This window comes from Perca flavescens, chromosome 5 (assembly GCF_004354835.1).
Source record: "Perca flavescens isolate YP-PL-M2 chromosome 5, PFLA_1.0, whole genome shotgun sequence".
Lineage (NCBI taxonomy): Eukaryota > Metazoa > Chordata > Actinopteri > Perciformes > Percidae > Perca > Perca flavescens.
Genome location: NC_041335.1, coordinates 2,514,464 through 2,527,218, shown reverse-complemented (window position 1 = coordinate 2,527,218; position 12,755 = coordinate 2,514,464). Strand labels below are relative to the sequence as shown.

The 12,755-nt window shown below is 43.9% G+C and overlaps 1 protein-coding gene across 1 annotated transcript in view; it reads right to left on the bottom strand.

The window, feature by feature from the left end:
* Positions 1–12,755, bottom strand: part of LOC114555326 (fibrosin-1-like protein) — a 291,116-nt gene that overhangs the window by 90,091 nt on the left and 188,270 nt on the right. Inside the window, exon 5 of the mRNA XM_028577641.1 lies at positions 2,631–2,660. Within this exon, the coding sequence (XP_028433442.1) occupies positions 2,631–2,660 (30 nt within the window). The remainder of the gene's footprint in view (positions 1–2,630; positions 2,661–12,755) is intronic.

The window sequence follows — 12,755 nt, the reverse complement described above, 5'->3', positions numbered from 1 at the left end:
ATACTGATTTTTATGAGCTAGGGTTTTACTCTTTTCCTCTCTTCTCTACCCCTCCACCCCCTTCCTTTTTTTTTCTCACCCACTGTCACTGATTCTTTGATTCTTCAAACTGCCTCTCTTCGATTGCTCAAACCTTCGACAGCCTGGCTTCGGAACAGTAGAGGATCCGTGAGGTTTTCAGGGACAAATTCAGAAAGCTCCTACCAGCTCCACTGAACGCCGCTCAAAGACCTTAAACATTACTTTGTTCCCGCTTTACAGCAGAAGAGGGGTAACGCCACTGCCAATGTGAGACTTCGATCAATGGAATATGAAAGAACATGAAAGAGGTAAAGACAGCAATTACACAGACTGAAAACTATGTTAGATAATATTACATATATGCAAACAAACACCGCATTTTACAGCACCTATTGTAGTTTTGGTCACATTAGACCAGCATCAGGGCCTATTAGTGTGTTAAATTAGGACTGTGTTTATGCACAAAGCAATAGGCAGATGGATGTAAGAACAGTATCTGAGGGGCCTTTTTGTTTCCTGGTGCCTTTGGTGGTGGATCTGACAGGAAGGGAACAAGAGCGTAGCAAAAAGCCCCGCTTAAAAAGCTCCCAGCCACACCAGCCTTGTCAGCGACGCCACAATTAGAGACTAGATCACTGGCGCTTCCCAGCGAGAAACATCTCACCACCACTCCTCAATGGAACTCTTTCGTTTGAGGAACACACTCAAAGCTGGGGTTTAAAACGTTTCGGATGGCTAATCACTCTCAGGATGAAAGGCCCTGGCGTGTTCGGTTGTCTCAGCGCGGGGAGCTTCCCTTGCCGGTTTCTCTGTCTCTGATTCTGATTGTTTTTGTTCGCTTCTTTTTCAGCAGGCAGGCGAGGCAGGCGAGCTGGCAGGCAGCGCTGTTTGAAGGTGCAGTCAGACCCGAGTGCAGGCCTGATGCTTTGTAGTGATATTTCTAGCAGCACAATCTCATTACTTTTTGACGTGGGGGATGCGTGCAGGGGCGGATTGTCATTTCACGCTGTCAAAAGTTCCGTGAGGGAACGAAGATGGGAATGGAACTTCAATGACCTGCATGCCTCTGGCTCATCAAGACTGAATACATTACACAAAACAAAAAAACACAGATAAAATCCAATGAACCAGATCCTTGAAGATGCTGGTAAACTTAATGTCCAGTCCCCAGGGGTGCTGAAGGAATCACTCCTTATCTGGAATCTTTGTAATTGGATCTATTTCACAGCCTCCTATACCTGTCACTATACATGCCCTGAACCTAATTAACCAAACGCACAGCCCTGCATATACAGGCAGCCAGCACGTATGCATATGTAGCTAAGACAAACAGGTCTTTGTGTCTTGAGAGGAAAAGTCCTGAGGGTAGCATCCCACACCTCTCAAATATGGTGAGAGCTTCTGGACGTTTCACATGGGACAATCATTGGCAGCTCCCCCCTTAAAAACAAACTGTGTGTGTGTGTGTGTGCGTTGTGTGTGTTGTGTGTGTTGTGTGTGTGGAGGGGGGGGGTCCTTCGAAGTTGATTTCACACAGAGTTCTTTCAATGCAGAGAAAAACTTTGCTCTGTTTAAGAAGCTGCCAGGCGCTGATTGAAGCGCCTGGTTACTATGTGAACCCCAGACTGTTGCTGGGGTGACTGTCCCAAAGTGCTTCCTGGGTAATTTTCGAGGTCACTGGTTTGTGCACGCCTATGTGGTGCAGATGGGCCCACCCTCATTCAGGGCCCAGCAGGAACTCTTTCATTAGCCCCAGTGAATGGCCTCATTCATCCCCTTCACCTCAATTGGTCACGCTGCGTCTCCGCAGAGGGGCCCAGCACAAAGTTTTCTCTCTTTCCACTCCATGATCTTCCACGCACCACCCACCTTAGTCACGCTTCACTTCAGGAGCATGTGGTGGCCGAAGCTTCAGGCCTCATCTTTGGCTGCAAACTACCTTGGACTACCTAATAGATGGATCGGACATTGCCGTCTCCGTTTATCTTGAAGAACGTTAAATAAAAACACTGTGTGACACATTATTGAGCAGTACATCAAGATGAATATAGCCCTTAACTGCATGCTTTTTTCATATTTAGGAACATGTAATCTTACTATAGAAAGTTTGTAACATTAACATATGTGCATAAAAATGTGAAAAAGTATTTTCTAAGGATCTCTATGACTTCCAGACTCCTATTTCTATCCGAGTGTTGCACAAAACCCCCCAAGGAGCCGTTCCAGCAGAACTTAGAGCTATTTCATCCCTAAGTTGCCTCTCTCCTCCACTGAGTAGCTCCTGGAACTGCAGTGCTTAGCCATGCTAGTGAGTCTTCTACTCCCTGCCTCTTTTTGGCCCTCAAGTGGGCCTCAGGTCTGGCCTAGTGAGAAGTGACTAATTGTCTTAAGTTGTTAGTGTGCCTGGAATGAGATCCACTTCAATCTGCGACAGGGTGCACAATAATTTTGGTTCTCGCTTCCTCCTGCTCCCCCCCTCTCTCTCGCTCTCTTTCTTTCTCCTTCTTGCAGCAGATTTACCCCTTCTGCTTCTCAAGCTACTGAGCTGTAAAATTGAGTGGACGGCAGGCAGGATAAAGAATGAGACCTGGCATCGTGGACGCACTAACCTTGAGGAGGGCCACTGCTGCTGGCTGCACCTAAAGAGATGGAGACAGAACGTCAGCCATATTGGACTGAGGAAGGTTAAAAAATGAGGAGGGAAGAAAGACCAAAAGGTAGAGAACAAGTGGAGACCCTTGCTGAAGAAACAATAGGACAGCTTGGTTAAGCAGGGCTAAATCAGCACAAGCATGGACATACACACTACAAATACATGATGGGGTGACAGAAAGAGAAAAGGGATCAGGTATTATTTAAACTGACCTTGTCTCTTAAGTTCCTTGTTATTCCTCACCTCCATCTTTACTTTTTAAAAGACTATGTAATGTCTAGCCCCGTTAATCCTTTAGCTACTGTAGTGTACCCATCAACCTTTGCAAATCATGCTGAACACTTAAAATGTCGTAAAACGTACATTTGTTTGTGTGAAAAAATTATTATTAAGCATTATAAAAACGAGCTCCGGAACATTCTTCCTAGCAGTTCTAGCAAAACTATCCTTGGTTATGAAATCAACTCTTGTAAGGAATCTGAGCAATCAATTACTATGAATCACAAATACACTAGCTGCAGTTTAGATGTGAACAAATGGAGCCTCAGTCCCTTACAGATGATATTAGCGCTCTGAGCTGCTCTCTCTCCACGAGAGATTAAGCAGGTTTGTACTCTCCCAGGCGGGCAGCGCTCCCCCCTCCAGGGTGCTGCACTATCATTTGCAGGAAAATTACTTCAGTAATGAAGAATCCAGGCCCATAAATCCTCATGGCCTCACCTTCCTTCGCCTCCCAAGTCTCGCTGAACAGCTAGTAAAAATTCCCTTTAAAAAATTCATAGCGCAATTTTGCTCAAATCCCTCCCAGCAAGCACAATTATGGAACTTTCATCTCAATTGATTTATGTCCCGGGCTAAGAGAGGGGGTGCATGTGTTGGAGAGGGGAGGGCGGTTGTGAAGGGGGAGAAAAAAACAAGTGGTAAATCATTGTTTTTAAAAGGGAAGGCGTAAGGTCCTTTGTCACTTTGACAACACTTTACATGTGTGTTGTAGTGTAGCGACGGAGAGCTGCGTGGATAAGGGGAGGAGGAAGAGGGACGGGAACGTCTGAAGGGGTTTGAAAGCAGGATTGAAATGGCAAAAAAGGAGGAAGAGGAGGGGAGGGAGATGGGGGGTGAAAGGAGCGGTATTCCACTTGATTAATAACACTAATCAAATTATACAGTGTTCCACTGTGCCCTGAAATCTGGGGCCATAATGTCCTCTAATGGCGAGGTTCATGGAGCTAAACTTCAGAGGGAAAACACGGTGCTGACTGCTGCATGCCTTAATGAAGGCAGTAAAACATCCATTTCCAGAAGCCATGAAATGAAAGGCAAGATTGTAGATGTGCACCCAGTGGCTCTCCCACTGCAAAAAAAAAAAAAAAAAAAAAGGAAGGCTGTTAACACAAAAGACAGTGTCGGAGAAAGAGAGAGGCATACACACAGAAAGACGCAAGACCTTACCAAGAGAAATGAGGGAAAGAATAGTACAAGAGAAGAGATTTAAAGGGCAAGAACACCAAGAGTAAGGAGATATAAAAAGAAAAGGGATGATGAAGTGAGGATAGAAAGACGGATTGGTAGATGCTCTCAGTGCTTTATTTCCAAAGAAGTTCTCTCCTGGCATGAAGACAATCTGTGTCTGCTGATTATGGATGAGCCAGGCTGCTTTACTATGTCTGTTAAACTTAGTACAGCTGACAGCAGCCACAATTCATCCCTATTTAGTTGCTGATGCACCTAACCACAGCATCCTCCCCCTCATCCATCTCAATACCACTCCATTAGAGTATTCCCTCTGTCCATCAAGGCATGTATTCTGTTGATCCATCTATCTATCCGTATTTCCATTCATCCCTCCAGTCACGTGTGCATTCGTCTATCCATTCATCCTTCCATCCAACCCTCCATCCCTCTGTCTGTCCACCCATCTAGCAATTCAACCAATGTGGCGTCAATAACATTCTGCTTTGAAAGTTGTGACACATACAACAATATTGCTCTGACCTCAGCTGTCAGCGGGTTGCTGTAGGTGAGAGGTTAGCTTGTTGTTTCTAGGCGTCGTGCCACGAGACAGCGATACACTTTAATGTCCGACACCAAAATCTAAGCACAACGCGTAAAGATCACTATGGCTGGCTCTAGTCACAAAGTGTAGTCCTGCAGCAAAAAGGTCTACTGCACTAAAACTAGCTGAAACTCCAGACACTTACAATTCTTACAAAAGCAATATGGTTTACATTTAATCTACTAAATTGCACATGCTACAAACAATCAAATCAGCCTTTGCATCTTGAATAACGCAAATGTTGTTCGTAGTCCTTGGGGCAAAATTTCATCTGGAGAGCAATGGGAGTGGGGGGAGAGAACAACAAAGCTGAGAAAACACAGATTGCTATTGTTATTATCATCATAATTACAGTTGTGCTTATCATGCAAGCAGCCTCAATCAGGATGAAATACAGTTTCATTTGGTGCAGCTTCCTGTTTTGACTGGCTTGAGTTTGGGAACCACACACTTGGCTGGTGTGCCAAAAACTCAATCAGGCGCAATTACATAGCCATCAGATAGAAATGTAATTGATTTGAAAGCTGACATGAGATATAACTACATTACGGTGGAGGCACCGTGGGGAGGCTCCTCGGGGACAGGGCCTACGGGGAGCTCATTACCACCAAGGTTTTGAATTATTGAGCGCTAAGGCACTGACATTGAGGAATAGAGGCGACCGATTGGCTGTTACAACTCGGCAAGTGTTTATCTCGACTTACAGCAACCTAAGACATCTGAAGGAGTGATCTGCCCGTGCATGAATATTGCAAGGGGAGAAGTTGTAATGGTTCATAATTGAAAGGGTTCAGGCCAAGGTAGCGTCTGTGGCAGCACATCATGCCTGCTATTTCCATATTTAGTATTTGTTATGGGTTCAACTAAGGCAAAACTACAATATAATGTCCTGCCTGTGGGTCCTTTCCAAAGCAATATCACTACCTCATCCTTGGGTCACATATTTAGCGCTTTGGTTAGCATTTAGTTTGTGGAAGCATCACATGTCACACCCAACCCTGCACAATGAGAGCTGTGTTAGCTCTGCATGGTGCTTTCCAAAATGTACTTTCCCTTAATTAAACTGTGATTGTGTTGCCTATCTTGGTTGTTGCAGAGCTTGCTGGTTAGTTTAATAGAGAAACTAGAAGAAACATGGTGCTTTATGTTCATTTGTCTGTCTTTTTATTAAGTAATGCAACCAGTACTATTATTTTAGCAGACACATTTTAGGTGTTTCCACTTCAGAGCTTTACAGACACAAAGAGCTTAAAATTAGGTGGCAGCCTCTCTTGGGATGGAGGAGGTGAAGAAGCACATCTGCCCGACCCTGACCACCAGCCTATGGGTCTTCCCTGAAATGCCAAAGGGTGACTGGTGAGAGGATAAAGATATAAGTCACTGTAGAGGGGCCTCAGCGTCCCCCAGGAAACTGGCAACTGCATACTTCTGGGAGAGCTATGCCCCCTAGGCTTCTGCCACTGATCTCACTCTGTCTCTTTCTCTCTTTCTACCACTCTAGTCTCTCTCCCCACACAGCCCTCCTGTGAGCTTTCTCACAAAAATGAGAACTCAATTAATTCAGGCGAAATGAGGACGAGGGCGGAGGAGGCCTAGGGAGTCCAGAGAGACAGAGAACAAGCAAGAGAGGGAAGCCTAACAGAGCTGCACGTCGATCCACGGCCTGGAAACGGCAAACAGAGCATGGGGTTGGCTGTGCAAGTGCATTAAGTCTTTAGCCAAGTTAATCTTGTCTGCAGTTTAAACATGGGCTGATGAACGAACGCTCCTCATTACAGAAGGGGATGCTGGGTAAATATAGACGGGTCAGAGGGAGAAGAGAAAAGAGTAAAAGCCCTGAAAGAGATGAAGATAGAGCAGAGATGATTAAAGACATGCTGACACTCAATCCCCTGCATGTTGTTTATCACATGGATGCAGGGAGGGTCTCACAGTTCACTGACTGACATTCTAGCTCTCATGACACGACGGTGACAGACGCTGTAGATGTAAAATTACAGCTCTAAGTATCGCCTTACAATAACCTACGTAGCATAGGGGATAAACAAACTGTGGTGTGAAAAAGGGCCGCATGTATTTCAGTTTATGAATGTGACCTGTGACCTATGACCCTGTGAACAAGGACCTAATGCTAGACAACAGTCATCAATCTTGAGTGAGCCCCCTCACCCTGCCTAATGCTATATTAGGGTGCTACACGCCGCCGCACAGCTCAGCTAATTTTCTCATAGCCTTGCAGAAAAACTGGCAGAAAACCAGCTGTTAGCAGGGGCTGTCGCCAGGTTTGAGGTCACTAGCGCATACACACATGCACACACACACACACACACACACACACACACAAACACATTCTACGCACACACATATATGTGATATGAGGTGGCACACTGCAGTACTTCCAGCAGCTACATATGCTAAATAGGCTAAAAACAAATTGACATTGCAGCCATCTTTGCTTCATCTAAATTGTTGTTTAAAGTACACAACTGTTTCTGCATTTCTCACAGAGAACTAAAAAAATAAATAAATAAGAACAAATGACCCATTTTTACCGGAAGACAACCTGTAAGCTGTGAGATGTCGTCTCCAGTGCGATGGTGTTATAAAAGTAACCACTTCCCTATGACAGAGTGTAAATCGCACAGCGTTCGGGGATATTTTTATGTTCAGTGTTGACTGCAGTGCATATATTGCTATGTTTTACCAGTCCCAACTCCAGGACAAGGCTAGTAAAATAGGTGAGTCAGATAGTGCCAAATTTTCATAGGATAAATACCGTGCATGTTAGGAGCCAGGGGGGACTGTGGTAAATGTGTTTCCCAAAAAAAAGCTGTCTGCCACTAGCACTTAGAGTGATTGAATAGCCTGTAAACAGATGCAGCAGACTTGCTTGACGCTCTCTGGGAGACATTAATACAGTTGTGCTTCCAGGAGCTGAAGGGAGGGAAGGAGGTGGGCCGCTGAAGTTCATGAACTAAACAGCGAGAGCAGGAGCTTTTAAAACGACCCTGTCTCTGCACTCGGCCTAGTCTCTAAAGTGAAACTGCAGAGTAAAAGCACAAAGACTGTTGAGTTGAGTATATCAAGTCAGTCATAAGACACCCTCGGTCAATGGCTGATAGTGTTCCTCGCATTAGCCCAAATTAAAATTAGATTCATCTTTAACAATCTCATTAAAAACAGCCATATGATGACATGATCCATATTCTCCTCTGCAAACCCCTGAGAGAGAATGAATTCTCTTTTGTTCACGGTGCTCGGTTTTTTTCTTCTAGCGGGCCAGCATCTTTCCCCGTCTATAAAATTCATCACAGTCGGAGATCATTTTTTTCCCAGATATATGTCCAATCAAGAAAGTGTGGAGACTGCACATCGTGTTGTTGTTGTTGTAGAAGGTCCAATCAGAGGCGATAGGAGCATGAAAATGAATTAAGCACACAATTTAGCACTTTAGTTGAAGGCATGTCGTTGTGTCTTCACCACACATCAGCTGACATTAATACTATATTGAGCCAAAGGATATAACACCAATAACAACCTAAAACGAAGGGCGGGTTTTTCCGTGACCCGAGTTTGAGGTTCTAATGAACAGAGGCATGGAGCTTTTCTAATCATGCTTGTTATTTGGTCAAAAATATATCTGTGTGTCTTCCATAGTCCTGGCAGAAACAGGATTGACAAAAAAAACCCAACCCACTTTCTTAATGTCAGCTCTCAGGTGAATAATTATTATTATTTCGTTGACACAGTGTCAATTTCCAAAGAACTCTAACAGGAAGGAGAAGCAGTGACTATTCAAACTCTGCAGCTACAGCAGTTTCGTTGGTGGTGAGCCGTTGTGAAAATGTGAGAAAAACCGCAACCTATGTGCCTATTGTGCAAACATGTAAAACCACAAAGGGTGCTGGGAGTTGCTAAAAGATCCGGCTATCTCTATATGGGGTTAAGCCACAACCCAACACAAACTGAAGCTTCGTCGTGTGAAAAAAACACGTTTAGTGTTCTAGTTTCTGACAGTGGCACATACGCAACTTGATAAATGAGTGGCGAAACGGAGTGAATGCAGATGCTTCCATAGATAAAAGGGCAACTAAATGTTTTCATAATGATGTAAATGATATGCTATGGCCTTTGTAGCGACCAGATCTTAACCCAACTGAACACTTTGTCGAGGAGCATTGATGCTGTTCTGGAGGCCTGTGGTAGCATGCCACCTTGCTAAGACACTTTCTGTTGAATACCATTGCTCCTTTAGCCAAAAAAAAGTTCCCCAAAAAAAACAAAGAATCTGACAGACAATAGACATGTACATCATGTGTCTGACAATAAAGCGCTTAAACACACACAATCACCAGACACCTGGCCCACATGTCTTCTGACCCGAACATGAAACCAGGACAAGAAACACTATGCAACCATTTGGTTTTGTTTGTCCTCCTGGGGCCGTCTTGGCTCTCGGAAACCCTACCCTGGCATTCGCTCTAATCCCCAGAGAATCAAATGCCGGGCCAGCAGCGTACAGATAAAGCACCAGGTGATTGCATATCTGTGACAGACCACCGTAGAAGTCTCCAAACGTTGTCCTGCTGACACTGGCTATTTGACGGCCCTTCTCCTGTTCTCCACTTGGCCTCGAGGGTAGCCCCCTGTATCAACTTACATCTAGCCATTTACCTCCGAATAACCAGAGCCGCATCAACTCCAACTGATTCAATTGAGCAGAATTGCACACAGTTCATTGGCTTTTGGCTGGCGCTGGCGGAGTAGATGACAGCGGTGTGTGGAGCCGGAGAGTATCAGTTGACCCAGACTAATTATTCATAAGGCCTTGTTGTGATGGCTGCTGCTCCGGTAAGGTCAGGCAGGAGCGGCTAAGAGGAAAACAAAAACATTTCCCACTAAAACGGAGTTGACACCGCTGGGTCTCTACTGAAAACTATGAAAGAAAATCCGATGCCTCAAAAGGGAAAAAAAATACATTACTAAGAGTAGTGAGCTCTGAGTGTGCCACTGTAAGTGGATAGCAGCGTGACAGCTATACATTCCCAACTGGAGCTTGTGTTTGATACAATGGAGGATATGATATGAGAGGGGCACTCATGCATGTCTGAAAGGAGAATGGTGCAGCTCCTTAAATAATAGTACACTCTGTGTCCTCACACCCACAGGCAGGCATTGCCTTGAAATTTGTAATTACAGTCATTGTGATGTCGACAAATGGGCCTCCAATACGCTCTTCAATGGTAAAAAAATACAGGTTGTGTTACCCATGAGGGGATCTACTAAAAACATCAACAAAGCTTTAATTTATCATCTCTTGGATAGACACAAAATGTCCAGATGTCTGCAAAAATATTCCGAAAAACACTAATGAGCTGAGTCTTTGACTGAGGCATAAACTCAATGACTCCTGCAAGGAAAAGTGAGAGAACACTCTTATACTCTATAGGCTTAGGCTGCTTTCCCCCCTCTATTTACAATCAAAATGAAGCACGGAAATGTGTTCCCACAAGTACACACACACACACACACACACACACACACACACACACACACACACACACACACACACACACACACACACACACACACACACACACGGCCCACTTATGAGCAAGCACAATAGTGTGGCAATTAGTGGCTAGAGAGGAAGAATGCTGGATCGGTTACAGTTGTTGAATGTTAATTACAGCGTTTTACGGCATTGAGGAGATAACGAGTTCGCGCCTGGTGACAGCAGCGACACGTCCTTTAACGAGAGCCGTGGAAATTTATGAAACTTGAGATCAGGGACAATGAGGCGTTACTGGCTTGTCAGACACTCTCCTGCTCACCCTCCCTTTGTCCTAATGAAGGCAGACACTCGTTTCTTCCTCTTCTGCGTTCGTTCCAGCGCTGTTAGCCTGGGATGATTATTGCTCATGGAGGAAAGGTAAAAATCAACTGATTGGGATTCTGTCCTTGTCCTTACCTTATCATTTCACATCATCAGCTTGTGTTACAGTTATAGGGTAGAGAGAAAAATAAGCAGCAAACATGTGGACACATAAAGGCCAAAGATAAACATGGGGTCATATTACAGATAACTCCCTGTCTGGGGCAGGAAACACAGCCGGTAGCCAGACAAAATGTGAGCGACCATTCATTCCCGTCTATCTGAATAGCGAGGGATCAAGAGCTTGGTGAAATCCGAGGGGGTTAATATGGTCATGTTGTGAAGCCTGGTTTGGAATTTAGGTTAATGGAATCATTGATAGGGCTCAGCTCTAATGCCAGCGACGCTTAAGAGGATCCATACCGCATGATTTAAACAAATCCTGGGACATTCTTCAAAGTTTCCCCCACTGACCCTGGCAAGACTTTTTGAAACAGACACAGACATACACAGACACACAAACACACACCCACACACACACACACACAATCTAGAGTCTACACAGCCTCTGCTAACCAGAATCCCCCAGGCTGTATCAACAGCATACATGTTTTTTATAGAATATTACATCAGTTACACTAGGGCAAACGTAGGCCCCAATGGAAATATTAGTCCTAATAAACACATAGAGAGAGCCTGTTTTCTTTTTTCCAGGCAAATTACTCTGAAACATGGGAGCAAGAATGTACAGTAAAGCATGGGATTCTTGAGATTGTAGCTCATGTCTAGACTTGGACCTGACAAACATAAAACCTCAGAGTGCAATATGCCTAGCTCTAAACTAGTGATTTATATCTGCGTCAAAGTATCCTGACTTACTGCTAATTTAGCTATATTACAAATAGGGCTGCAACAACAACGTTTGTGAGAATGTAAATGTACTCCTAATCACCACAGAAAAGCTGCTGACCTGCTACCAATACTTGTGGTGGGAAAAGGAGGCTTTTAGGTGGGCTGCAGCCTCGATTAGGAGGAGGGACTGGCCTACTGGAGAGAGCAAGAGAAGATATTTTAAAACCACAGAAGACGAGGCGCCTAGGATGGTGTTCAGATGTCAATAAAAACAGGTGTTAACCAGTTTAGCTAAGATGTTAAGAGCTTAGATAATCCCAGCCTGGATCCTAGAGGGAGTCGGCTCTGGAATACTAATGCTTAGGATGCACCGTTAAATCGCACAGTTGAGATTTAACACCGAGTTGAAGGCTGGGTTTGAGTGGTACTGCCGCTACAAGCTGTCAACGGCCAATTTGCATCTGCTGGCTAATTACCAAGGACTGAAGAATATGGGATGTTCACGTATAGACAATACTTGGTTGTGTGAAAAAAACAAAAGTAATGTTTTACTTTGAGTAGTTTTCTGCTATATTGTCAGAAGTATGACTGAAACAAATACGATTACCACGGCTAGAAATGAGTCATTATAGTATAAGTGACATTTCATTTAAGATGCATTCTAAATACGTTCATCATTTGGCTACTTACCACTTATGACCAACAACAACAGAATTCAGTTTTGTCTCATCTCTTCATCTGTCTTCCTTTCATTTGTGCCTACCGTGGAACATTAACATTATATGGCCTCGTTTGTCCACACAGACAGCATGCTGCTGCCAGCCCTACTGTATCTTTCTACATTGAGTATGTCTTTGAAAATGGCCATCACTAATAGAAGGTTTCATTTCATTTCGTAATAAATGTAATTTATATTTGTTCTAGACAGAAAAAGGTCAAGAAGCGTATGCATTTTCCACAACACGGTCCTGAAAATATTTCACAATAAAAGCCTTGTGTAAACAAATGGAGATTATGTCCACAGAAACACTAGAGGGCTTTTAATTTGAAATGGAAAAAGGAAGTGTTGAGTTAAAAAAAAAGTATATTTTCTTTCATGTATGTGACATATTCTACAGAAGGACATTGAGACTGTAGTGAGAGAGTGAAATATGTTGCACATGTTGCTTGCCAATAAATAAACAGTTGTCAACTCATGATAACTTTCTCATCGCTTAATTTGAATACCTAATATACAATGTTTGTTAAAAAATAGTTACCGTTAATAACTAAATAATGCTACAAATAGCCCCTGTGATCTG